This window comes from Solenopsis invicta, chromosome 14, assembly GCF_016802725.1.
Source record: "Solenopsis invicta isolate M01_SB chromosome 14, UNIL_Sinv_3.0, whole genome shotgun sequence".
Classification (NCBI taxonomy): domain Eukaryota; kingdom Metazoa; phylum Arthropoda; class Insecta; order Hymenoptera; family Formicidae; genus Solenopsis; species Solenopsis invicta.
This window is the reverse complement of record NC_052677.1, coordinates 346,288-369,277: the sequence shown is the minus strand read 5'-3', so window position 1 is coordinate 369,277 and position 22,990 is coordinate 346,288. Positions and strand designations below refer to the sequence as shown.

Below are 22,990 nucleotides of genomic sequence, written 5' to 3'. Positions count from 1 at the left end.
TTTACATATTTTACAGGATTGGTGTGTTTAAAGGTTAAAATAAAAGATTTATCATAAGGTAAAATTTTTTATTTTATTGGGATGCATTACTTTTGAAGAATGGTGTTCTATTTAAGAAATGGGAAGTCCTTAATTTGAATTCGGAAATTTTTTAAATTGTTTTTTTCCGTACTCGCATTAAATCGATTTTAGAAGATGTTCACGACTCTCCTTTTGGTGGGCATTTTGGAATTAATAAAACTTTAGATAAAATTTGTAAATGATTTTACTGGGCAACTTGTAAACAAGATGTAGAAAATTGGCATCGTTCTTGTAAAGTTTGTAATGAAAGGAGTAGGTCTTCTGGTAAAGGGAAATCATCTTTACAAGTTTATAATGTTGATTATCTCTTCGAGAGGATTTAAATGGACGTGCATAGTTCTTTTCTTACTTCTTTTGTTGGAAATCGATATCTGTTAGTTATTGTTGATTGTTTTACAAAATGGGTAAAAGCTTTTCTTTTAAAAAATTCTAGGGCTAAAACTGTAGGTGAAGTTTTGTCAACCAGATAATTTCTTGTCATAGAGTTTCTGTTGAATTGCATACCGATCAAGGAAGAAATTTTGATTCAAGAATTTTTTAGTTGACACATTTGTTAGGAATTAGGAAGACTAGGACTACTGCTTTGTACTCGCAGTCTGATGGGCAGGTTGAACGTCAGCAATAATTCTTAATTATTTGGCAAAATTTATTTTTGCGAATCAAAAAGATTGGGATAATTGGATTCCTATGTATTTGTTAGCTTATTATTCGGCAAGACATGAAGTGTTTCACTGGTGTTTCTCCTGTGGAATTGTATTTTCCTCGAGATCTTTGCCTACTTATCGATCTATTACGAGGGAGTCCTCCAAGGGAAAGTAACGGAAATTTTAATGAGGGATACGTACAGAAATTGAAAGAAAAATTACACGAAATTCATTGTGATGTAGACGGCGTATGAATTTGCAGTCTTCACGAATTAAATATTGTTGTGATCAAAAAGCTAGGCTGATTAATTTTGACATGGCCAGGATGTCTGATTCTTTAATCCTCGGAGAGAGAGGAAAAACTCCAAAATTGCAAAATAATTTGGAAGGTCTATTTAGAATAGTGAAGAAATTAAGTAAAATTTTTTTTTAAATTCGTACATTAGATAGGCATAGATGTAAAGTGATACATGCGGATAGGTTAACTTCTTTCGTAGAGAAAAATATAACTTAAATTATTAGGAAAAGAATACGGAGCATTTGTTCTGTTTGTAGAGGAAAGAGAAAGAAGCAGATTATCAGCAGAATTTTTGGGAGAGAAGGCCGCGAATGTAGAAATATTTTAAGGATTTTGTTTAGAAGACCGCTTTGCCTCGGTTTTTGTGATTCGAGGTTTTCCCGTGGGCCTTAGGGCAAATACCAAGACACTTGAGGTTCTTTTTAGGCGTTGGTCCTCCAAAGTTATTTCCCCACCCTTGTCCGAATATTCCAAATAAGAATCAACAGAGCATTCTTCGGGAAGAAAGAAGCCGTTTTTCACTAGATTGTCGGAACGACAATCGACAATCAACGATAATCTGAAGAAGCAGGGGGTTAATGTTACGCTCGATGTAGTCAGTCCGGCGCGTGAATGGCTGGAAGAATTGATGTGGGACGATTGATGATTGTTTTTTGTTGATATGTAGATATGTTCACGTCTTAATTCTGATTTTTTACTTTCATGTTCTGATGAATAAAGCCGTTACTTTTTATTCAACGAGTTGTTTAATTTCTCGCGCGTGAATGCTTCTAGATGTACGCGCACGCGCGCGTGCGTGTGCGTGTGTGTGTGTCAACTCGGTCTCGCACGCGCGCGAGAGACCGAGTTGACCTTTTCGGACATTACATTTTGAAGTTCAATCTTGCAGGAAGTTGTATTGTCGAGGTTGCTGAGCGAAATGATTACGGTATGTATACAGGGTGTTCAAAAAGTTCTGGGACGGCCAAATATTTCGAAAACTGAGGATTTTAGGAAAAAGTGTTTCAGATAAAAGTTGTAGGGTTTCAAAAGATCTATTTACTGATATTAGTTTGACCTTGGATGACGTCGCCAAGGTCAGATCATACAGTACACTGTAGCTTTCAAACCTCACAACTCGGAAAGTACTTAATGAAAAATAACTTCTTTACAGTGTTTTGAAAAGTTCTCAAAATTGACTACAAGAAAATGCAATAAAAGATATAGAATATTTGGGAAATACCGATACCCCTTAATTAGGGAACTACTGATACTCTAACATTCTATATCTTTTATTGCATTTCTTTGTAGTCGATTTTGAAAACTTTTTAAGACATTATAAAGCAATTATTTTTAATTAAGTACTTTTCAAATTACGCGGCTTGAATGTGTACTGTAACTTTCAAACCTCCTAACTGGGAAAGTACTTAACGAAAATGAACTTATTTATAGCGTTTTGGAAAGCTCTTGAAACCAGCTATTAGATTCTGTAATCAAAAATAAGATGTTTCATTTAAAAAAGTGATGTACGGATAGCGTACGAAATACAGCCTAGGTCCGATGGATGCCGGGAAGGGATGAGGACCCACGAAATTGTTGGCCAAAGGCCAAATAAATGTTCGGTATCGATATAGAGAAGTTTGATTCCGTTCGCGCGGTCACTTTTGCAAAAAGGAATTTGAATCGATCGCGTTTCTCTCGCTTCTGAGGCGTCGGGCTCTCGAACGATAGCACGAACCCCGGAAAAACGGTGCTCCGCGAAAGAGAGTCGGGAGGAGCGAATTGTTCCCGAATTGAAGATTATTGGCCAAGCGGCCCTCCTGATGGGAGTTACCGAGTTGAACGAACGAGCGCGTACCGTTCAAATCGATGTTTGGAAAATATCGATGTTCGTTGACTCTCCTTCGCGCGTGCCTTGGCGCGAAATTTGTTTGCTTCGGAGATGAGTAAATTAACGGGCAGAGATGCTCGTGAAAAGAATAACAGAATCCTCGGATTTGACCGTGACGATGACGGGAGACAAATAGAGATGAAAGACAACTTCAAAGATATTTACAAGTATCAGTGTCAATATTGCCTTAATAATTATTGCGAGGAACAGAAATATAATTTTCAATCAAACAGTTATCACTTTTGAAAATTTATGCGATACATGCTAAAATACAATATATATAATAAAATCTACGATTGAATACATTTGGTTCTGAACAGGTACAAACGTTTTATATAAGCGTATATTAACAAACGTTGATAATGCTTACGAGCGGCGCACAGTGGTGCATTATATATACAAATGCGGAGAAAACCACAAATCCTCAAAATTTTTTCTTATGCTCATTTTCTTCGTTTTTCTTTTATTTTAAATTTATATTGAATCTATATTAAGACATCTGGAATTTTCAAAAATTAATTTTTTTTTATTTATATCATAAATGCATGTTCGTATTAAAAAAATTAAGAATATATTTATTACATAAATGTGTTAAATATATTTTTAAATATACAATATATAAACGTAAATTATACATAACTTAAGAAATGTATTTTACTACTGTTACTACTTACTACTTTCCAATAATGTTTTTGCTTTTTTACTAACAAGCAGATGACATGAATTGCGAAACACGGAATTAGATAAGCCATAGTTTATTTGAAAGGGGGGAAGGGGATTGAAGGTATAAAAAGTATCAGAGCGTTTGAGTGCATGGACTTTTGTTTCAGAGAAATTTGCATATGAAGTTTGGCATTTGTCGCGCGATGCGTTAAGTATTATTGAGCGGTAGGTAGATTAAAACATGAAGCGTTGTGGTTGAGGAGATTAACAAGGAAGATTTGCGAACCTGGAAATTCAAAAAATTCTGAAATTTTGTGTACATATAGAGGAGTTTATCTATAACACAAAAATATTTTTTGTTCATGCCCAATCTCAGTTTAAAGGGGTGAAACATTCTTTTGAGGAAAATCGGGTTTTTTTTTCGAAGCATGTATTGTCGAAACTATAAGAGATAGAGAAAAATGTTCTAAACAAAAGTTGAATGGTTCGAAGAGTACTTTATAACAACGAAAAAAAATTTTTTTTTAATTTTTATATATTTTTCCCCATTATTTATTTATTTTTAAAAAATTTTTATTTTTTTTATAAGCAAAATAAATCCTATTTTATTACGAATTCAACGGTATATGATAAAGTTATAATGCGACATTTCTATTTTTCAAAAATAATTAAAAACCACCCTATATGCATGGTACGCGCACCCGTCCGTGTACCATGGAAGTGTGGTGTACTATGGAAGATTTCTTTTGATTTTGAGGAGTGTTTAATACGTTGTAGTTCAGATCAAAATAAGGGACACATATTTTTTTATACATGCTCAATCTCACTTTTAGGGAATAAAACACTCTTTTGAAAAGTCAGTTTTTTTTCTTTTGAAGCGTGTATTGTTCAAACTATAACAGATAATAAAAATGTTTTGAATAAAAGTTGAATGGATCGAAGAGTACTTTACAACAATAATTACAAAAAAATTGTTTTTAAATTATTTTTTATATTTCTCCCACCACTTCACAATTGTTTTTAAAAATTTTTAAATGTTTTAATGACAGAATTAAAGCTTATTTTTATACGAATCCATATATAACAAAGTGTTCTCCGATTCTTGAAAAATAATAAGAAACTCCTTATGTATGCACGCTATCTGTACCTGTTTGGGCGCTCGATTTTTCCGCGCTGAAACGGATTTGTCTTATACGTATCGCTAATATTTAATTTTTCCCGGGTAATCAATATTTTTACTTTCTATTTATTTATTTGTATTATACCCTTCTAGAGTTGTCTAGTATAAAATTAATTAAATATCTCTTTGAATGGTTTGAAACCATTTGAATAATGAAGCTGCTAAATGGACTTTAAATATTCGATGAATTATGATTTATTTTTTATTTATAAAAGATATCACAAAACATGAGTATGGAAAGAGACGTGGAGATTTTCATATAAATTGACGAAGAATAAAAATTTAATTTTAAAGATTGGTAACAAGGGTAACTTGAACAACATGAATATTTTCAAGCTTATCTATACGCAGTTGCGTAGAGCAAAAAAACACGAGATGCAACTTACGTTTAAATATTTTTTTATACGTGTCACCATTCTTGGTAGTTATTTCGCCGAAAAGAAAATGTACATTTTCTTTAAGGAGTGATTTTATCTCGTAAAGCTATAATTTGGTACAAGCAAGAAATAATTTTGTGAACTATTCTACTTGCACATACTTTTAAATTTACTGAATTTTCGGGTTGCCCAACATTCGTTAATAAAATATATTGACCATTGCAATTAACTGTTCTACAATCAAAATGACATAAACGATTTTGCAAAAATAATGATTTATTTATTCATAACTCGTTTTTAATTTTACAAAGTATTAGGTACATACTTTGACATTGCCAACATATTTGACTGATTTTAGTAATCAAGTTCAATAAACTCATTATTTTATTATTTTAATTATTACTATTATTATTATTATTAAAAAGCTCTTATTTTAATATTTACTATATTATACTGATTTGTCTTTAACGCTTTTTTGCATAATACGTGATTAGCAATACATGAGACGAATCCGTTCCAGCGCGGAAAAATCAAGTATTCAAACAGGTACTGATAGCGTGCATACATAAGGAGTTTATTTTTCAAGAATAGTATATTGGAAAGACACTTTGTTATATATGAATTTGTATAAAAATAAGCTTTAATTCTGTCATTAAAATATTTGAAAATTTTTAAAAACAAATGTAAAGTGGTGAGAAAAATATAAAAAATAATTTAAAAAAAATTTTTTTTAAATTGTTGTAAAGTACTCTTTGAACCATTCAACTTTTATTCAGAACATTTTTCTTTATCTGTTACAGTTTTAACAATACACGTTTCAAAAGAAAAAAAACCGACTTTTTTCAAAAGTGTTTTATTCTCTAAAAGTGAGATTGAGCACGTATAAAAAAATACGTGTCTCTTATTTTGATGTGTACTATAACGTATTAAATGCTCAAAATCGAAAGGGGACACTTCCATAGTACACGGACGGATGCGCATACAATGCGTGGTTTTTAATTATTTTTGAAAAATGGAAATGTTGCATCATAACTTTATCATATACCGTTGAATTCGTAATAAAATAGGATTTATTTTACTTATAAGAAGAAATAAAAATTTTAAAAATAATAGGTAAGTAGTGGGGGAAAGTATAAAAAAAATTTAAAAAAAACTTTTGCTGTTACAAAGTACTTCTCGAAGAATTCAACTTTTGTTTAGAACATTTTTCTTTATCTCTTATAGTTTCGACGATATACGCTTCAAAGAAAAAAAACCGATTTTCTTTAAAGAGGTGTTTTACCCCCTGAAATTAGGCACGAACAAAAAATATTTTTGTGTTATGGATGAACTCCTCTATGTGTACATAAAATTTCAGAATTTTTTGAATTTTCTGGTTTGCAAACTTTCTTTGTAAAGCACGCGTTTTCTATTTTGTCTTCGACGGCCGCGTGAAGGGTGGTATTTGAAACCTCGCAGTGCCAATTTTTTGTGTTAATAATAGCTACATTTATTAATTTATTCTTAGCAAGATATTAATCGTTATATATTATTTGTTATATTTAAAATATAGAGGAGAGGGTAAATCGGACCGTGTTCCAAATCGGACCTTTTTAATTTAAATGAATACGCTTAAGTCGATTTGCTTGCCATTTATAATGTAAAGTCCTTATAAGACACCGAACATGTGACAGCAGTTTGATAGTTCTCTGTTATATCATTCACAGAATAGACGCGAATATGTATTTTCAGCCATCGTGCGAAAATTTTTTTAAAAAAGAAAATCCTTGTAAATCATTATTTAAAAGGTGTTAAAAATTTGAAAGATAATTGATTTAAGATAATTAAAGAGTGTAGAATTAAAAAATATAAATTATTTTGTGATCTCTTTTGCAGTTTATTGTAAAGATTGTTCCAAAATTTGAAAAGACCTTTGTTTAAATCGGATTTTGACGTCGGATTGCAACCTGATCGTAGCACTGGTAATCGGCCGACCAAATCTGGTCTTAGAAATGTTAAATTAGTAAAATATCATGAGTCATCAGACTCAGAATAATTGTATTTTATTGATTTCAACTTTAATTATATAATAACAATATCATAACATGACCGAGAAAAGTCTAACTATATAAACTGTCACTAATTTGTTTTTTTGTAAATAAAATTTTTATTTTTTACTGTCAAATTGTTCGTTTTTATTAAATAGTAAAAAAATACATTATAATCTTTTAAAATTTTATTTAAAAGCTGATAAAAATGGAAGTGTCCGATTTGGACCAGGTGGTGGTCCGATTTGAAACCAATAGTTCCAAATCGGACCGGAGAAAGCGTTTTTACATTTTCCGTTATAATTCAACACAGATGAGAGATACGTCAAAATGGTCTGAAGCAAAAATGAAGGAAATTAAATTATCTTTTTATTGGCACCTTCAGTTTTACAATCGGATTTTATTTGCGTCTTATAGAGAGCAAAAACTGCAGCTAGGTCCGATTTACCCCACTCTCCCCTAATAATCTGAAAGTTTATATATTTATTCAAGTTTATTTTTATTCATTATATAATTCTGACATTGCTGTACAATGTTGTGGGTGAAACTTTACGTAAAAGCATTGAAAATATTTGTGTATATATATCGTTTCGAGGCATGAAACCCAAATAAAATGAATCTTTTGTATCTGCATTAGAAAAGATTTTGGATCAGGTATCTGTTCTCATGTCAGCACATGTGCAAAGATTACAACTTGAAATATCTGCTAGAACTACATAGCGTTCTCTTTGTGAGTATGCTCACGTGTATCGGTCAGGAAAGAAGTCTCTATTTATTCTCTTTATTATTCTTTACAGTGATTTTATACATTGTAAAAGAATAAAACATGTAATATATATATACATACCAGTCTTGAGGCTTTCGTGGCCATTGCTATTGTTAACCGAGAGGGTTTCCGGATAGATGCTACGTGCGTGTTGGGCACTTTGCCATATATATATATATATATATATATATATATATATATATATATATATATATATATATATATATCAATCAGAATTGAATTGTTACCCTACTATTTATCATCTGCTTCGAAATTTAAAAATATACTACAATTTTTCTGGTGCGCGTCAAAGTTAGCACATAAACGCGAAATTTTCAGTAATGTGAATCAATTATGTTTTCTTGTAAACTTACATAATATTAAATGATCTTATAAAACACGTTATTTTTTTATGGTATACAGTCAATTTGTGTTTCTAATGTTTTTACGTAAATGTTCACCTTCAACATTGTACAGCAATTATATAATGAATAAAAATAAGTAAATAAATTTGAATAAATATGCAAATTTTTTGATTATTACATTTTGTTACATGTAACGAATAATATATAATGATTAATATTTTGCTAAGAATAATAAAAATTATTTACAATTGATAAATGTAATTATTTAAAAAAAAAATGGCATTGCGAGGTTTCGAACACCTCTCTTCACGCGGCCGTCGAGGACAAAATAGAAAGCGTGCACCTTAGTCTTCTCAGGCACCGCACTTCATGCTTCAACCTACCGCGCAATAGTACTTAACGCACCGCGCGGCAAATGCCAAACTTCACATGCAAATTTCTTCGAAACAAAGGCTTATGCTATCAAACGCTCTGACACTTTTTATACCTTTGATCCCCCCTTTTGAATAAACTAAGGCTCATCTGATTTCGTGTTTTACAATTCGAAGCATCTCCTTGTGAGTCTTCTTGTGTAGCTCTTTTGTAGGTGTATATGACGTCTTAACGGAAGAAGTGCTTCGTATTGTTTAAGTATTTTGCCGCTTGAACGGCAGTTTATATAGATTGCAATTGCGATGTTCTGTATTTCTGCATGTGTCAGCATTGTCGCAACTTATTCGGGCAATCACCGTTGGATTTTAGGGTTCCCGAGTTTGCCCGCGTTGCGACAGCGCTTTAGACAATAAGTTTAATTTCTTTCCGGTGCATGATAACCCGAGATCAGTTGCTATGCGTCGAGTCGTTATCGCTTGGCTATAACAAAAGTTAATATGATTTTGATCTGACTTTGGCAACGCCATCCAAAGTCAAACTGATAAGATCAGTAAATTGATCTTTTGAAACCTTACAACTTTTATCTGAAACGCTTTTTTTCCTAAAATGCTCAGCTTTTGAGATAATTCGTCGTTCCGACTTTTTGAACACCCTGAATATCGTGCGTGTGTGAGAGAGAAAGAGAAAGAGAATGTGTGCGTGTGTATGTGTCAAGACCGCATAGCAAAAATATATAAAATATGCTTTTTCAACATAAATTAATAAAATATATCATGAAACACATCAATTTTTAATTTTAGACGTCTTGAGTCAATCAAAAGTACCTTTATTCTCCTTGTTACATAATTTATATTTTTTTAAATAGACCGACAATGCCATATATTTTTGGAAGTATGACCTTTAGCTTTAAAACGCTGTAATGTAAAATTTTTAAAACTGTTTTGTTGTAAAGATATTAAAGAAAACGAATTTTTGAATTTGTAAAACTATTTTTTATTTTCTTTTAATGGTTGTCCCTTTACAACTTTATATTAAATTATTTTTTAGCAATACCAATTGTGCAGTTACATTCCTAAAAATTTAAACTTTTATTTGGAAAAAATTGTAAAATATTTATATCAAATTATAACTTTTAATGTTTAGTGAGTCTCCTAAACCGGGGAAACAATGTATTAACGTAATTTTCCGGATTTGGTGTATTTAAGAGTTAATTATAAATCTTCATAAATAACATTCTTTATAAATATATATGTAAAAAATGCTTGAAGTACGTAAATATTTATTATTTATTATAATTAAAATAAACATAAAAATGCCTAAAACTTGTAAATATTTAAACATTTATAATGAAAAAACAAAGCATTAATTGTAATTTTGTTATTTTTGATTTTTGTTTTATTTTATCATCTAGAATTATTTTTTAAATTTTCTGTCATTTATTACAAAGAACAACACCTTGTATATGTTAATAATTATAATATTTTGATTATAATTAAATTATTTAATAAAATTTTTTACTTGTAGTATAATTATATGCTTCAAAAATGTTTAGGTGAGGTAGCAGAAACAATATACAAAGCGTATTATATGGAAGCTAAATCGAAACGCAAATTACTGGAAAACGTTGCACATAATTATACGGAGCCTTGGAAGATGCTTCATCTTGCGGCATGGGTGTGCGAGCCTTTATTAACTGAAGATTTAACGATTTTATTAGATTCGTTGCTTATTGAAACTGGTTATAGGTAATAAAAACTTTTAATGCAACATTTTATATAAATTTTATTTTTACTTTAATTAAATAAAATAACTTGAGGTTTTTTTACATAATGCAGTCAGATTGATTTTGAATATGATGTCATTCCTTTACAAGTAACAGATTGCATAGTTTTATTTATTTATATCAACTTCAAATTGAAACTTTAGTTAGTTTCGTTAGTTATACTGTATTAAGTTTTGATGGGAAAACAAATAGTAGTTTTAAATCGTAATTAGCGATTCTTTTAGAACGTATAACGAAGAAACTATTGTTATTTGTCAGTTTCCCGACGAGATCTTTCTAGAAGAATTTCTGCTTTTATAAGACGCGAGAGTGCGCTTTGCAGTTACACTGTCGCTCACTCGTTACTCGTCCTCTCGCGAACAAAATCAAATCTACGTAATTGTTAATCAGCAAACTATTTTTGTTATACTTTTATACTTTATAAATAAAAAGCAAGAATAAATAACTATTGTATTCAGTACAACTACGCTAATAACGCACATAGCAACAGGAAATTAAGATTTCTATTGCTATGCATATGCGCAACGGATTCAAATGCCGCATATGCAAAAGAATCGAAAAACGCTCCGGGCTTCCGCCCAAAAGACTATCGTGCTACGCCAGCTATTGCTGAGTCGCTTTCCGGTACTCGTATTTTGGCTAACCGCGAGAGCTGCATTTTGCAGGAACACGATTGGTCGAACCAAGTGACAAATTTGTATATAAATAGAGCGACCAAATTGGAAAGCGACGGAGAGTCAAACGAACAGCTGTCCGGTATGTTACTCGCCGTGCGTGACTTACACGTCGAGTCGGTAATATAATCTGGAGATAACACGCTGACTTTTATATACCGGGCCGTTCGGGAAAGCAAGTGTACGTATGACACATAGTCAAACAACAAATGTAACGAGGGAAAAACTGAAGAAATATACATTTATATTAATATTGGGAGTCCTGGGCGTGTGTGTGCGTGTGACGAGCGTTCTAGGTTTAAGGTAGTTTTAAGGTAGTCGTTAAGTATAGGTTAAGTGTTATTTTGTATTTGAAAGATTGTAGCCCTAAGGGGAACAATAAATATATATTAATTAATTAATATTGGGAATTCAAGAGTGTCTAATTTCTAATCTGTCAACGCGGCCTTCCTTGAATCCTAATTTTTTGGGCGCTATAATGATCCCGAATTACCTATCGACGTGCCTGGACCGGGCACAACAGAAAATTTGGTGGTAGCGGTGGGATCACACTCAAGAAGACGGTACGTCCGTAAATCGTGATGACAACAGTGCTGAAGCGCCAGGAAGCGACACGCCTTGCAACAGAGACGACACCTGCGTGGCCACAACGAGAATTAAGCTGAGCCAGCTGGAAAGAAGCAGATAAGTAGCGCAACTCGACAAAATGCGAGCGATCACTGTGATTCTACTGTAATTTAGAAAATTTTATGTAAATGCCTAGAAGGAGACGCACTCCTAAAGGTGCACATAGCGACAGACATACAAATGACGTTAGGTCAGACTCCTTATTGTTCTTAATAGAAATCGCGGCAACCGCATTAGAAGCTATTTGCGACGCAGTAAATAGAGTATTAAGTGAAACGGCGAGCGAGACGAATGACACAGACTTTGTCATAACAAATAGAGAATTCCCGATAGACTTGCACGATTTTAGTCCATTAAACATGGACGGACAAGCCGGTACCTCAACGCAACAGACCGACGCCCCAACGGCACATTCTCCCGTCGGAATGTCGATGAATATAACTGCCAACGCAGCAAAAAGTGGAACGCAAAACCTACAAAATACAACTCAGCCACTGAACCTGAAGTAAATCAAAGAACAAATTACAATTTGCCCTTAACGGAAAATTAATAATAATAATAATAATAATAAATGATTAGGGCCATAGCGGGCAAACGCCAGTACGTCACTGCGACCTGAAGGGATCTGTTGTGACCAAATCTTAGCTTAGGTTAGCTCCAGGTCGAGGTTCTTGAAGAACCCAACGACCTGTCGGGGATCTGTCTCCCTAATCTGATTGGGGGTGATAAACACCCCCAAGGAATTTCTGTCTAAGGTAGCCGACAGCCGGACAAGCACACATAATGTGCTCAGCTGTTTCGGCTGTTTTCATGCAGAAGCGGCAGCCGTCATCCTCAGTCTTGCCAATTAAGCTGAGATGGTATCTAAATTGGCAGTGTCCAGAGAGAAGACCTATCAGGGTGGTTAGGTTCCCTTTGTCCAGGGATAATACAGCTCTTATTCTTTGCGGCGAGTATGTGATGAACTTCTTGGCCTGGACCAGTCCCGTCATGCCGCTCCAGTATGAGGATTTAATACCATCTTCCCAGTGTCTTATGAGTCCTTTGATGTGGTTGGCAGTGACTCCGCACCTGGGCACCGGTCCCGTCGGGGGTGCACGCACCTCTTTCTTTGTGAACTCATCTGCCACCTCATTACCTCGGATGCCCTTGTGTCCCGGGACCCACCAAAGAGTAACATGGTTGTCCCTGGCCAAAAGCTGGAGGTTGGAGATGCATTCTCAGACCAGCGCAGAGTTGCATATATAGGCTGTAAGAGCAGCGGTAAGCCCTTACCGCTGCTCGGCTGTCTGTTAGAATGTCAATGGTTGCGCCCTTTATACCTTTTTTTCGGTTGATTAAGCTATCGGCGCATAGGTTTATCGCAAACACTTCTGTTTGAAGTATGGAGGGCGCTACGTCCATGGGGATCGATATGTGGCAGTTAGGACCATAGATGCCAGCTTCCGCGACGCCTATTGTCATTTTGGAGCCGTCGATATACCACTGTAGGGCGCCCCTGCTAAAGCCCCCTCCCCCCCGTGCCCACGTCTCTCTGTCTATGTAGACAGCCTTGTAATTGTGTGCAAAGACATATTCTGTTTTCATCGCATTCATGGGAAGGTGAGCTACATTGCTTAGGCCGTCCGTTGAGAGGATTTTCATGTTTCCAGTCCGACCGATCGATATAGCTTTGTAAAAGTTTAATATTTGGAATGCCGAACTGAAAGCTGTTTTACGAACCTGCAGGTAGAGGGGCAGCAGGTCAAGAAGGGCCTCCATAGCTGCTGTGAGGCAGGTTTTCATTGCTGAGGCATGCAAGCCTTTGAATCCTTTGCAGCTGTTGTTGCGCCGCTCTGTTCAGTTTTTAGTCATCATATAGCGGCTGCATAGGTGACCATGGGTCTAATTATAGCCGTATGACCAGTAGATCATTTTTAACTTGAGACCCTAGTTCCTGCTTAGGAGTCTACGGCAGGTATTGAGTGCCAAGGCAGCTTTTGACTGAACTTTCTTTAGGTTGGAGTTCCATGTCAGTTTCTAATCTAGGATAACTCCGAGGTATTTAACCTCTGTCTTGAAACTGACCACAGTGTCGTCCAGTGGGTGCTGTGAGGTGTAGCTTCCTTCTTGGTGAATGGCATAATGGTGGTCTTTTTAGGGTTGATGCGCAGACCCCTCCGTCTACACTGTTGCGTGCTGTTCAGGGTTTTTTTGCATTCCGTGTGATACGATGGCATCTAGCTGCCCCTGATAATGATAACTATATCGTCATCAAATCCATGTACTTTGTATCCATTGGTTGTTAGTGTGTTCAGGAGATCATTCATAAGCACCGACCAAAGAAGCGGTGACAATACCCCTCCTTGGGGCACCCCTTTGCTGTGGTGATGGTTGCGGATTCTCCCGCTACGGTGGCTTTGATCCTTTGTTCACTCAACATGGCCTTGATCCAGATAGTGATAGCTGGGTGAAATCTTTTTCCGTTGGCCGCTTCCTCAATGGAGTCGTACGATGTATTATCAAAGCCGCTCTCTATGTCCATGAAGGCACAAAGGGCTATCTCCTTAGCCTTATGGGTCCTTTTTATACTGCTCACCAGACAATGTAAAGCGGTAGTGGTGGATTTTGCTTTTTGGTAAGCGTGCTGATTCTTGTGGAGTGGAGCATGAATCAGTACCTCATTTCTGAGGTACTGATCCAGCACGTTTTCCATACCTTTTAGCATAAAGGAGGTGAGGCTGATCGGTCTGTACGATTTGGGCACTAGAACGCTCTCTGGTATCCACCCTTTGTTATCAAGACCACGTTAGCCTGCCTCCACAGCTTGGGAATATATTCTAGCATAAAGCTGTGATTGTGCAAATTTGTTATGTGTGGCAGCAGGTATTCCATGTCCTTTTGAAGCAGGGACGGAATAATGCCATTGCCCCCAGGCGATTTGTACGGTTTAAAGGATGAGATAGCTCATCTTACTTTGCTTGGTGCAAAGATGTGCCAAGCTAGACTTTTGACTCTGCAGTAGTGAAGGTAGTAGGGCATCAAGGTCTCTTCCTCACTTCTAGTCTTGTTGTCAATGGTGACGATGTAACCACCGGGGAAGTGGGTGTTTAAAAGGAGCTTTAACACCTCCCCAGCGTCGTCCGTGTATTTGCCATTTGCTTTAAGCAGATGGCCAATTTGGTTGGAGTGGTTCCCTATTTCCCTAACTTCCCTATTTCGGCTCGCCATTACTTTTTGTAGGCGAGCCGAAATAGGGAAGTTGCTAATGTTTTTGCAGAAGCTCCTCCAAGATTTTCTTTTGGACCTTCTCAATTCTTTATTGTAGCCGGTGAGGGCTTCTCTATAGCGATCCCAATGTGCTTGACATTTGGTCCTCTTGGCCTTATTAAAGAATCTCCTGGCCAAGGAACGCATCTCCTCCAGACCCTGGTTCCACCATGATGTTGTGGACTTTTTATGCTTTGTCGGGCAGCTGTTTTTGTAGGCTTCGTGAATGATGTTATGCAGGTTAGTTGAGGTCCTATTCAGTTCCTCTATACCTGTTATAACTTCTTTGGAACCCTCTAGTTCACCCCTCAGTTGTTTTTGATAAGACGACCAGTCCGTGAGCTTAGGGATTCTAATAATTTTCTCCTCTGGACTCTCCACTTCCAGACTGAAGATTATGTGTCTGTGATCCTAGAGCGAGGCTTTGCGGGAAACATGCCAGTTGGCAATCTTGAAGCTGAGCAGGGGGGTTGTCAGTGTTAAATCCAGCACCTCTTGCCTAGTTCTGCTAACAAAAGTAGGTTCTCTCCCTCTATTTGCTATATCGAGATTTGGCACAGATATTCAAAAAGGCACTCACCTCTGTTATTGATGTCCGTGCTACCCCAAACCGTGTGATGTGCGTTTGCGTCGCAGCCGAGAATAAGCCCTCTGTTCTTCTCTTGGCAGAATTGGATAAGGTTTTTGATCTTGTCTGGTGGTGGATTCTCGACTGAGTCCCCTGGGAAGTAGATCGAGGCTATTATTACCTCTTGCCAACCTCCGATCGTTGGCAGCATAACCTGTACTGCCACTAGGTCCCCGCAAGTAAAGGCCCTGAGGTAGTAGCAGGAATTTGACATGATTTTTGAGGATTGCAGTCCTGGGCCTCTTAGCCTTCTTTCCATATACCAGCTTACCTGCAGTAGTTGTTAGTCTGCGGACTAGGCCTCCATAGACATAGGGCTTTTGAATTAGAGCTATGTCCGTCCGTTTGTTGAAAGCCCTTGTAACAAAACGCCCCTCCACCTCGCGCACTCTGCCACTCCGTTCCGAGCATCGCGACAGCGAGACCTTCGTGCGCGCATCCGGCTAACCTCTCGGCACGATTACGCGGCAGCACGCGCGCCGTCCGTGGCGTTCCGCAACGTTCCCACTCTAAGCCAAACCGACCGAGCGCGCGGATTAGTGCGTCCAGCCGCGCGCTCGGATACATAAGCCAGCAGTGTGAACACTGAAGTCAGATCTTCCCGGTCTACCGAACCGTACGGGTCGAGAATTCTCGACCGCGCTTCCAATTTTCTTGAGGACGAGAATACTCGCCTCGTTCGGTACCCTCGACGAGAATCTTTGTTGTCCTGACCGGCCGAGAATCCTCGGCTTTCCGCAAGCTTTCGTACCGAACACCTTTATCTCAGCCAATCACGGCGAGCATCCTCGCCGAGTTCCATAGCCGAGCATCCTCAGCGAATTACATCACCATCCGCGACGAGCATTCTTGTCGGGTCTGTAGGCTAGGTATCCCTGGTCAATCAGCTCCATCCTACGCCCCAGGGAAGACTCGCTCATCGTAAACCAGAACAATTGCCAGAGTATCCACGCCCTGACGATTTCTTTGCCTTTTTTTGCACGAAGCGGCTTGGGCGAAGCGCGGACACGCTACTGTCACACCGACCAATCCGCGTCCGGCGCATCGACAATTGCGTTCCGCGCCTCTCCGATCACTCCGGACACCGTGTTCGTGTAAAACCGCGAATACTTTGTATCTCCGCAGAGGAGCCATGTAGAGACAATTGTTATTGTTTTGCCATTATCTCGATGATCTCGTTTATTGCACCTATTTAGAGTACCGTTTCTGTTATTTTGAGTAGCGTTGTATCTTTCCGTTCACTGTTTGAGTTTGATTACTGTAAGCGCATTTTGACTATCTAGCTGTCACGTTTTCCGTTCACGGTGCTTATTATTTCGTTCGTTACCCTGCGCCGCATTATTATTATTGTTGCGTACATCCTTTAAGCCCCCGTTACCATTGATTACGTTACGTTTCGACCGCTTAGGGACGTTTTGTTTTCTTAATTAGCGCAGGTTGTAACGAAACGCCTCTCCACCTCGCGCGCACTGCCACCCGCTCCGTCCACCCGAGCAAAGCACCGGCAAACACCACGTGCGCGCACTGAGTTAACCTACCATCGCGATCACGCGGCAGCACGCACGCCGTCCGTGGCGTTCGGCAACGTTCCCACTCCGGGCCAGCCGACCGAACGCGCGGATTGGTCCGCCCAACCGTGCGTTCGGATATATAAGCCGGCAGTGGGAACGCCGAGTTAAATCTTCTCGGTCCACCGAACCCGACAGGTCGAGAATCCTCGACTGCAACTCCGACTCCCAAGAGAACGAGAATACTCGCCTCATCCAGACCCCTCGACGAAAACCCTCGTCGTCCCGACTAGTTGAGGATTCTCGGTTAACACCGATATCCCGAACACCGCTCCGCAACCAATCACGGCGAGCATCCTCGCCGTGCTCCGTAGCCGAGTATCCTCGGCGAATCACCGTCCACGACGAGCATCCTCGTCGAGTCCGCAGGCTAGGTGCCCCTGGCCAATCACCTCCGTCCTCTCCCTCAGGGAAGACTCACCAGTAACCTAAAGCATCGTTAGGGCATCCGCGCTTTGACGATATCTTCGCCTCACTTTGCACGAGGCGGCTCGGGCGAGGTGCGGAATCGCCACCGTTGCTCCGATCCCGCATTCCGCGTCTCCCCAATCACCCCGGACACCGTGTCCGTTTAAAACCACGCGATTAGTTTAAGTTAGATTATTATTAGCTTTATCATTCCGTCAGTATTATCGCGGTTATAATGATTGATTCTTATTCTGTCTTCTTTTTGGTTCTCACTTAACATTTTTGTTACTCCGAGCGGCGCCGTATATTTTCCGTTACCAGAGCTAGCGTTTCGGACTGCTCAGAGGGGATTCGTCGTCGCGACCACCGAGAGCCAATCGCGTTCCCGCTTAGGCTAAGTCCACTTGTCGCGAGGCGTTCAAGTCAACAGACTATCTGTTTACAAGTAGCTATCAAGTTTTGAATAAAGATCTAGTGTTTTTGTCATCTAATTCCGAGTGCAATTACTCTACCGAACCCGGCCAATCCGACGAGCTTATCTGCAACCGTATCCTGACTCTTACCACACCGCACGAAAACCACCAGCATTACAAGGTTAATCACCGTTTCTGTCTTGTTAAATCCACCCGTTTCGAAGCCTATTTGCTACAAAACCATCTTATGTAATTATTAAGTTTTTTTAAATAAATATTTAGTCTTTTGTTTTTATCTAACTTCGAGTGCGATTATTTATCCGAACCCGGCAACCTGACGAGTTTATCCGCAATCGTATCCTCGCTTTCCCGACACCGTCAGAAAACCACCAACACAGCATATCGGAAGCCGACTTGTTGTGCTACAGGTTGATTTGCAAGACTTTGAAGGTGCCTTATTTGGAGCCCTGTCTGGGTGTGGAGGGGTCGCGGGGAGGTGTTTTTGCACTCTTAGCCCTGGTTGCCGGCCTCCCACTAACCGGTTTCCGATGGCTCCTTTGGTGGACCCGAGGCTTTGGCGCCTCTCTTCTTGTCCACTCCTACTCCTGACGCGGGGGTGGTAATTCCCTTTGGTACCTCTTAGTGGCGGACGGTGGGTTTGCGGGAGGCTTTGCAGCACTCTTCGGTCTGATATCTACCTGTTCAAATTTAAAATTGACCCTAAAGCCAATTTTTTTGAAGTTTACGTGGGAGGGACCGTCTATCGACATTGTGAGATGTACGGTAGAACCCTCCTGCGTTCTTCTCAGGATTCTCCAGTCAGCTGTTTTGAGGCCATCATTCCGGCCTCTAATAAGCTTGAGGATCCTCTTGTGCTCTGCGCTATCCGGGAAGCTGTTGATAATAAGGGCCTTGGGTAGGTCTTTCTTTTTGACAACCTTAAATTTAACACTCTCTCATGGCGAGAGGATGCCCACGTTGTCCAGAAGCCACTTTGCAGTGGCCTTGTCCGCGCATTTAAGGACCATCCATCCGGCCCTGTATGTGGAACCCAGGAACTTAGGCTTCACCGAGCCTTCTAAGTCCACAATTTTGGTAGGATTGCCTCCTGAATGGCCCTCATTAGGTTATTTGAGAGGCAGTCCTCCGGATAACCATGGTGGTGAATCTCCACTTTTTTGCCTTCTACAACTTGCTTGAAGCTAGCAGAGGCTGTGGCCTCCGATAGCGTTGAGATGACTTGGGGCTTCACCGCGCTTGTGGGTTTCGACCTTTTGGATGCCACCTTTGGCGTGAAACCGTTAGATCGGGTCCGCTTAGAACCTCTACTCTCTGGGTCAATAGGCTTGGCGGCTTGATTCCTAGTTTGGGATCTTTTGCTTTAGGAGCCACCTGAGTCTTTTCCGTGAGGCATCACTGAGGCGTTTGTTGCGCAGCTTGAGTTGCTCGATTGACTCATGAAGCTGAGCGGCGTGTTGGTGCTGTCCTGGGTGGTTGCGGGGGCAGTTTCTGTTCTTTCCACTTTCATGTCCTCACTCAGAGTGGCATTCCCCTCGTATAGTTTGTTCTCTGTTTCCATTTGTAGTCCCACGAGAAACTAGAGAAAGGATGGTCCGCCACGGTAGAGCCCCGCATGCCACAGTAAGGAATTTTTAAAACTGGAAGTCCCCTTGTCTCCAGAGTTTGCATGCTAGACCGAACACCTCCCCGGCCACGCAACCATAAGCACACGCCGTTCCACCACTGGTTTGGGGTTTTCTAGAGAGGTAGTCTTCTCTAGGTCCGAGCGTTGAAGCTAAGAAAGAACCCCTCTTTACTGCCTGCGAAACATGTCCACGTGGGTAGATAGCAGTGGGTGGTATGACGGGTGTGGTGCTACAGGAGGAAATCACAGGATCCGGCGCCGTTTTCCCCGGTGCAGTATTCATTAGCCACGACACAACAGCTCGGAGCGGGGGATAGTTTTTCGACCTTCTTTGATCTAGATCCGTGATGTTCTGCTAGACAGGGGCACCTCAAGGTAGGTTGGGATTCATCACCCCGCACCACGATTCTCGACAAGGAGAGGCTAGGACCCTGAAGTGCTATGTTGCGCAGCAGCTGCCGCTGGTTAAAATTAACTTTATCCCCAACGGAAAATTATTTAATGCATCAATTGCGCGAAATAACAGATTCGGTTAGCTTTTATAATCAGGTACTTGATTTTTCTTACGAACGATCGATGCATGATATCAGAAATCAGCAAAGATCAATTGTTAGTTTTCTCAAGATACTGAAAGATGCTCGGAATATAATCCCCGATATAGATGGGACACCTCGAGACCGTGTGAAAGAATTTATAAACGAAAGTTTTTTTGTCATGAAGAACGTACATTTTGCGGAAGAACGTGCTCTACTCAAGACCGTATTTTGTACAAAATTTAAAGGAAAGGCCACGACGGACTTCCAAACACGAGACATCCGAAATTACAAACAATTAAGAAAAGAATTAGAAAGAGAATACCTAGGCAAACGGAATACTAGATATTTGCAATTAGAGTTTAACTTTTTAAAACAGAAATATAACGAAAGTGCGAAAGACTTTGGTTGCCGAGTAGAAATCTTGGCAAACGACCTATATGAATCGATAGAAGAGGGCAAAAAGCATACCCAGGCGCAACAGCAAGCCATCCTAGAAAGCATTAAGGAGCAGGCGTTGCACAACTATCAAACGGGATTGCGTGAGAACATTAAACTTTTCGTACGCGATCAGCGTTACTCAACGCTAGCTGAAGCGATAACCGGCGTCACCGCCGAAGAGAAAATAAAAGGGCCAAGTAACCACAATCCGAATTTCTATCAAAAGAATAAATTTGAGTTCCAACGGATCTTCTCATATGAAACACAGCAATGCGGAAAAACAGGACACTACGGGGAAGATTGCCGTAGTAGCAAATCGCTTCTCATTACCAAAGCCGGAAAATCATTCTTATTTAAACACATTTGAAAAATTTTGCAATTATTGCAAGAAGAAGGGCACATCCGTAAAGAATGTTGGTGGTTAAAGAATCAAAGAGACACCCCAACGAAAGAAATAAAAACCTACCGAAACGGTAATAAGGCAGAAAAAAGACGAGCAATAAAGAGCTTGGACGAACAGAGTAGCGAAGAAGAAGAAGAGAGAGATGCAGGAACTAAGAAAATATCGTGCACTGCCGCCGAGCATTGAGTGTCACATATGCGACAAGCGCCGAAGGAAGATACTGGGGTGGATATGATATCTCTGCCAGTAAAAGAGGCCAAAAGAAATCGCATCACTTTCTTGCTTGATACAGGAGCAACCATCTCTATTGTAAAATTAAAAACATTGAGAGATGAAACCATAATAGAAGGTGACAAAAATTAAACTAACTGAGATAACAGGCCATTCAATTACAACACTTGGAAAAACGCACACATATGTGTACGTACAAGATGTAAAAAGAAGCCACCCAGTATATGTAATAAAAGATGACGAGCGTTTAGAGTATGATAGAATACTCAGAGTCGACTTTGTCAAAAAAAATATGATGTGCTATTATAGATCGAGAAAAGTAACCATAAAGAAAACAAGCTTTAAATTATTTCTATATTGAAAAGTAATGCTAGAACCACGAAGAGAAACTATGATGCAAATATCGACTAATCGAAATAAAACCAGAATAACAAAAACAGAAAAAATAAAACCGGGAGTTTATATGGGATGTTACCCCCTTTTTTTTTTTTAGTTGGGAAACGCCTTTATGGGTCCCGGTCCTGTGGGGACAGGAACGCGGGGTATGTGAGACTCGTCGACCTGACTAGCCGACATACTCACTAAAATCCAACTTTTTCCGGTGCCTGGGCTCGGGACGGATCACGGGATCGAACTAAGTATGCACCGCGATCCGTCCTAGCCCAAACGGGTCCCCGCCCGAGAGCAGGAACTCCCCTCCGGAGTTAGCGGCCAGAACTCGGCCGAGCCCCAGCCGCCCGAACCGGGATGCCGGGAGTGCGTCGGACCTCCCTGGAAGAGGGCCCTAAGTACGCACTCCCGCATCCCAAGCCCCGAAACGTGTCAGCCGGGCAACTACCCCGCCGCTGATTTCGCCCGAGGGGTACCTCCTCAACAGTGGAGAGGGTAGGGCTCTCTGTCCGGTCTAGCCGGCGTTGTGAGAGTCCCCCTTCCTCACTGTTCCTTCTCGGCTCGTCTCAAACCTTCAGATGAGGGGAGCGATGAGCCGCGCCGGCGAATTCTCCCGGCGAACTCTAGTGGGCAGGGAGAATGCGGCGGAGCCCACCCTCTTCCTGCCCCGTTCTACCCACTGAGAAGGGCGGGATGGTGAGGGAGGGGGGGGGGACCTGCTATTGTTGCTGCAGGTATACTCTCCTCCGTCTCCCCCCCCTTCGACTCCTCTCCGGCGGAGCCAGAGGGTCGTTCTCCCTCTGTCTCTCTGCCTCCTCCTTCCGCCTCATGACAGCGAGGCAGAAGGCGTTCACCGCGTCCCAGCCCTCGGGCCCGCCCAACATCTTCCTCACTAGCAGGAAGGGAGAGGTCCACCCCTACCCTGTCGGTGAGGGCACGGCGTTCTTCGGCCCACGCGGGGCACTCCGCTAACGTGTGCTGCGCCGTGTCCCTCTCCTCCGGGCGGTGGTGGCATTTGGTGGAAGCCTCCCGCCCAACCTTCTCGTGCAGGTACTCTCCGAAGCAACCGTGCCTGGAGAGCACCTGCGTTGTGTAGAACGAGAGGCCCCCCCCCCCCCCTCCCAACCCATTCCTCAAGGACGGGCCCGAAGGCCTCGGTCACCCTGTGTCCGGCCCTGGCATGGGGAAGTCTTTCCCGCCAGTGCCGGATCTCTTCTAGACGGGCCGCCTCCCGCCTCGCTGCCACCAAGTTATGTGTGACCGGCTCGCCCCTCCGAGTGAGCTCTTCTTTCCATTCATAGATTTCCGTTAGGGAAATCGAACTATGTACATCCAGGGGGTCGAGCCAGCCAAC

At 40.3% G+C, this 22,990-nt stretch overlaps 3 protein-coding genes across 4 annotated transcripts in view; 1 reads left to right on the top strand and 2 right to left on the bottom strand.

The window, feature by feature from the left end:
* The window catches only part of LOC105201307 (cyclin-dependent kinase 2-interacting protein), a 28,041-nt gene extending 16,531 nt beyond the window's left edge, over nucleotides 1-11,510 (top strand). For both annotated transcript variants that reach the window (XM_011169274.3, XM_011169275.3), the window contains one exon: nucleotides 10,196-11,510. In XM_011169274.3, the coding sequence (XP_011167576.1) occupies nucleotides 10,196-10,392 (197 nt within the window). In that variant the 3' untranslated portion in view covers nucleotides 10,393-11,510. The remainder of the gene's footprint in view (nucleotides 1-10,195) is intronic.
* Nucleotides 11,511-12,434: 924 nt separating this feature from the next.
* Nucleotides 12,435-13,946, bottom strand: LOC105201308. The gene is made up of 3 exons (XM_011169277.1): nucleotides 13,795-13,946; nucleotides 13,003-13,546; nucleotides 12,435-12,926 (listed from the first exon to the last, which is right to left on the bottom strand). The coding sequence occupies exons 1-3, from the start codon at nucleotides 13,944-13,946 to the stop codon at nucleotides 12,435-12,437; spliced, it is 1,188 nt and encodes a 395-aa protein (XP_011167579.1).
* A 727-nt stretch (nucleotides 13,947-14,673) lies between these two features.
* LOC105201309 lies at nucleotides 14,674-16,015 on the bottom strand. Its single transcript, XM_011169278.1, has 4 exons — nucleotides 15,876-16,015; nucleotides 15,557-15,792; nucleotides 15,416-15,515; nucleotides 14,674-15,364 (listed from the first exon to the last, which is right to left on the bottom strand). Exons 1-4 carry the CDS (start codon nucleotides 16,013-16,015, stop codon nucleotides 14,674-14,676), a joined length of 1,167 nt encoding a protein of 388 aa, XP_011167580.1.
* Nucleotides 16,016-22,990: the final 6,975 nt, after the last annotated feature.

Bases quoted from the DNA above. Each gene is read 5' to 3' on its own strand.
- LOC105201308 (XM_011169277.1), bottom strand. From the start codon at position 13,946: ATGCCATCGTATCACACGGAATGCAAAAAAACCCTGAACAGCACGCAA. The intron at 13,547-13,794 runs GTCAGTTTCAAG...GCGCAACAACAG, and splicing joins ACCCACTGGACGACACTGTG to CTGCAAAGGATTCAAAGGCT. The intron at 12,927-13,002 runs GTAAGGGCTTAC...TCCAACCTCCAG, and splicing joins TAACAGACAGCCGAGCAGCG to CTTTTGGCCAGGGACAACCA.
- LOC105201309 (XM_011169278.1), bottom strand. From the start codon at position 16,015: ATGCTCGGAACGGAGTGGCAGAGTGCGCGAGGTGGAGGGGCGTTTTGT. The intron at 15,793-15,875 runs GTAAGCTGGTAT...CTACTACCTCAG, and splicing joins CAGACTAACAACTACTGCAG to GGCCTTTACTTGCGGGGACC. The intron at 15,365-15,415 runs GCATGTTTCCCG...CATAATCTTCAG, and splicing joins AGCTTCAAGATTGCCAACTG to TCTGGAAGTGGAGAGTCCAG.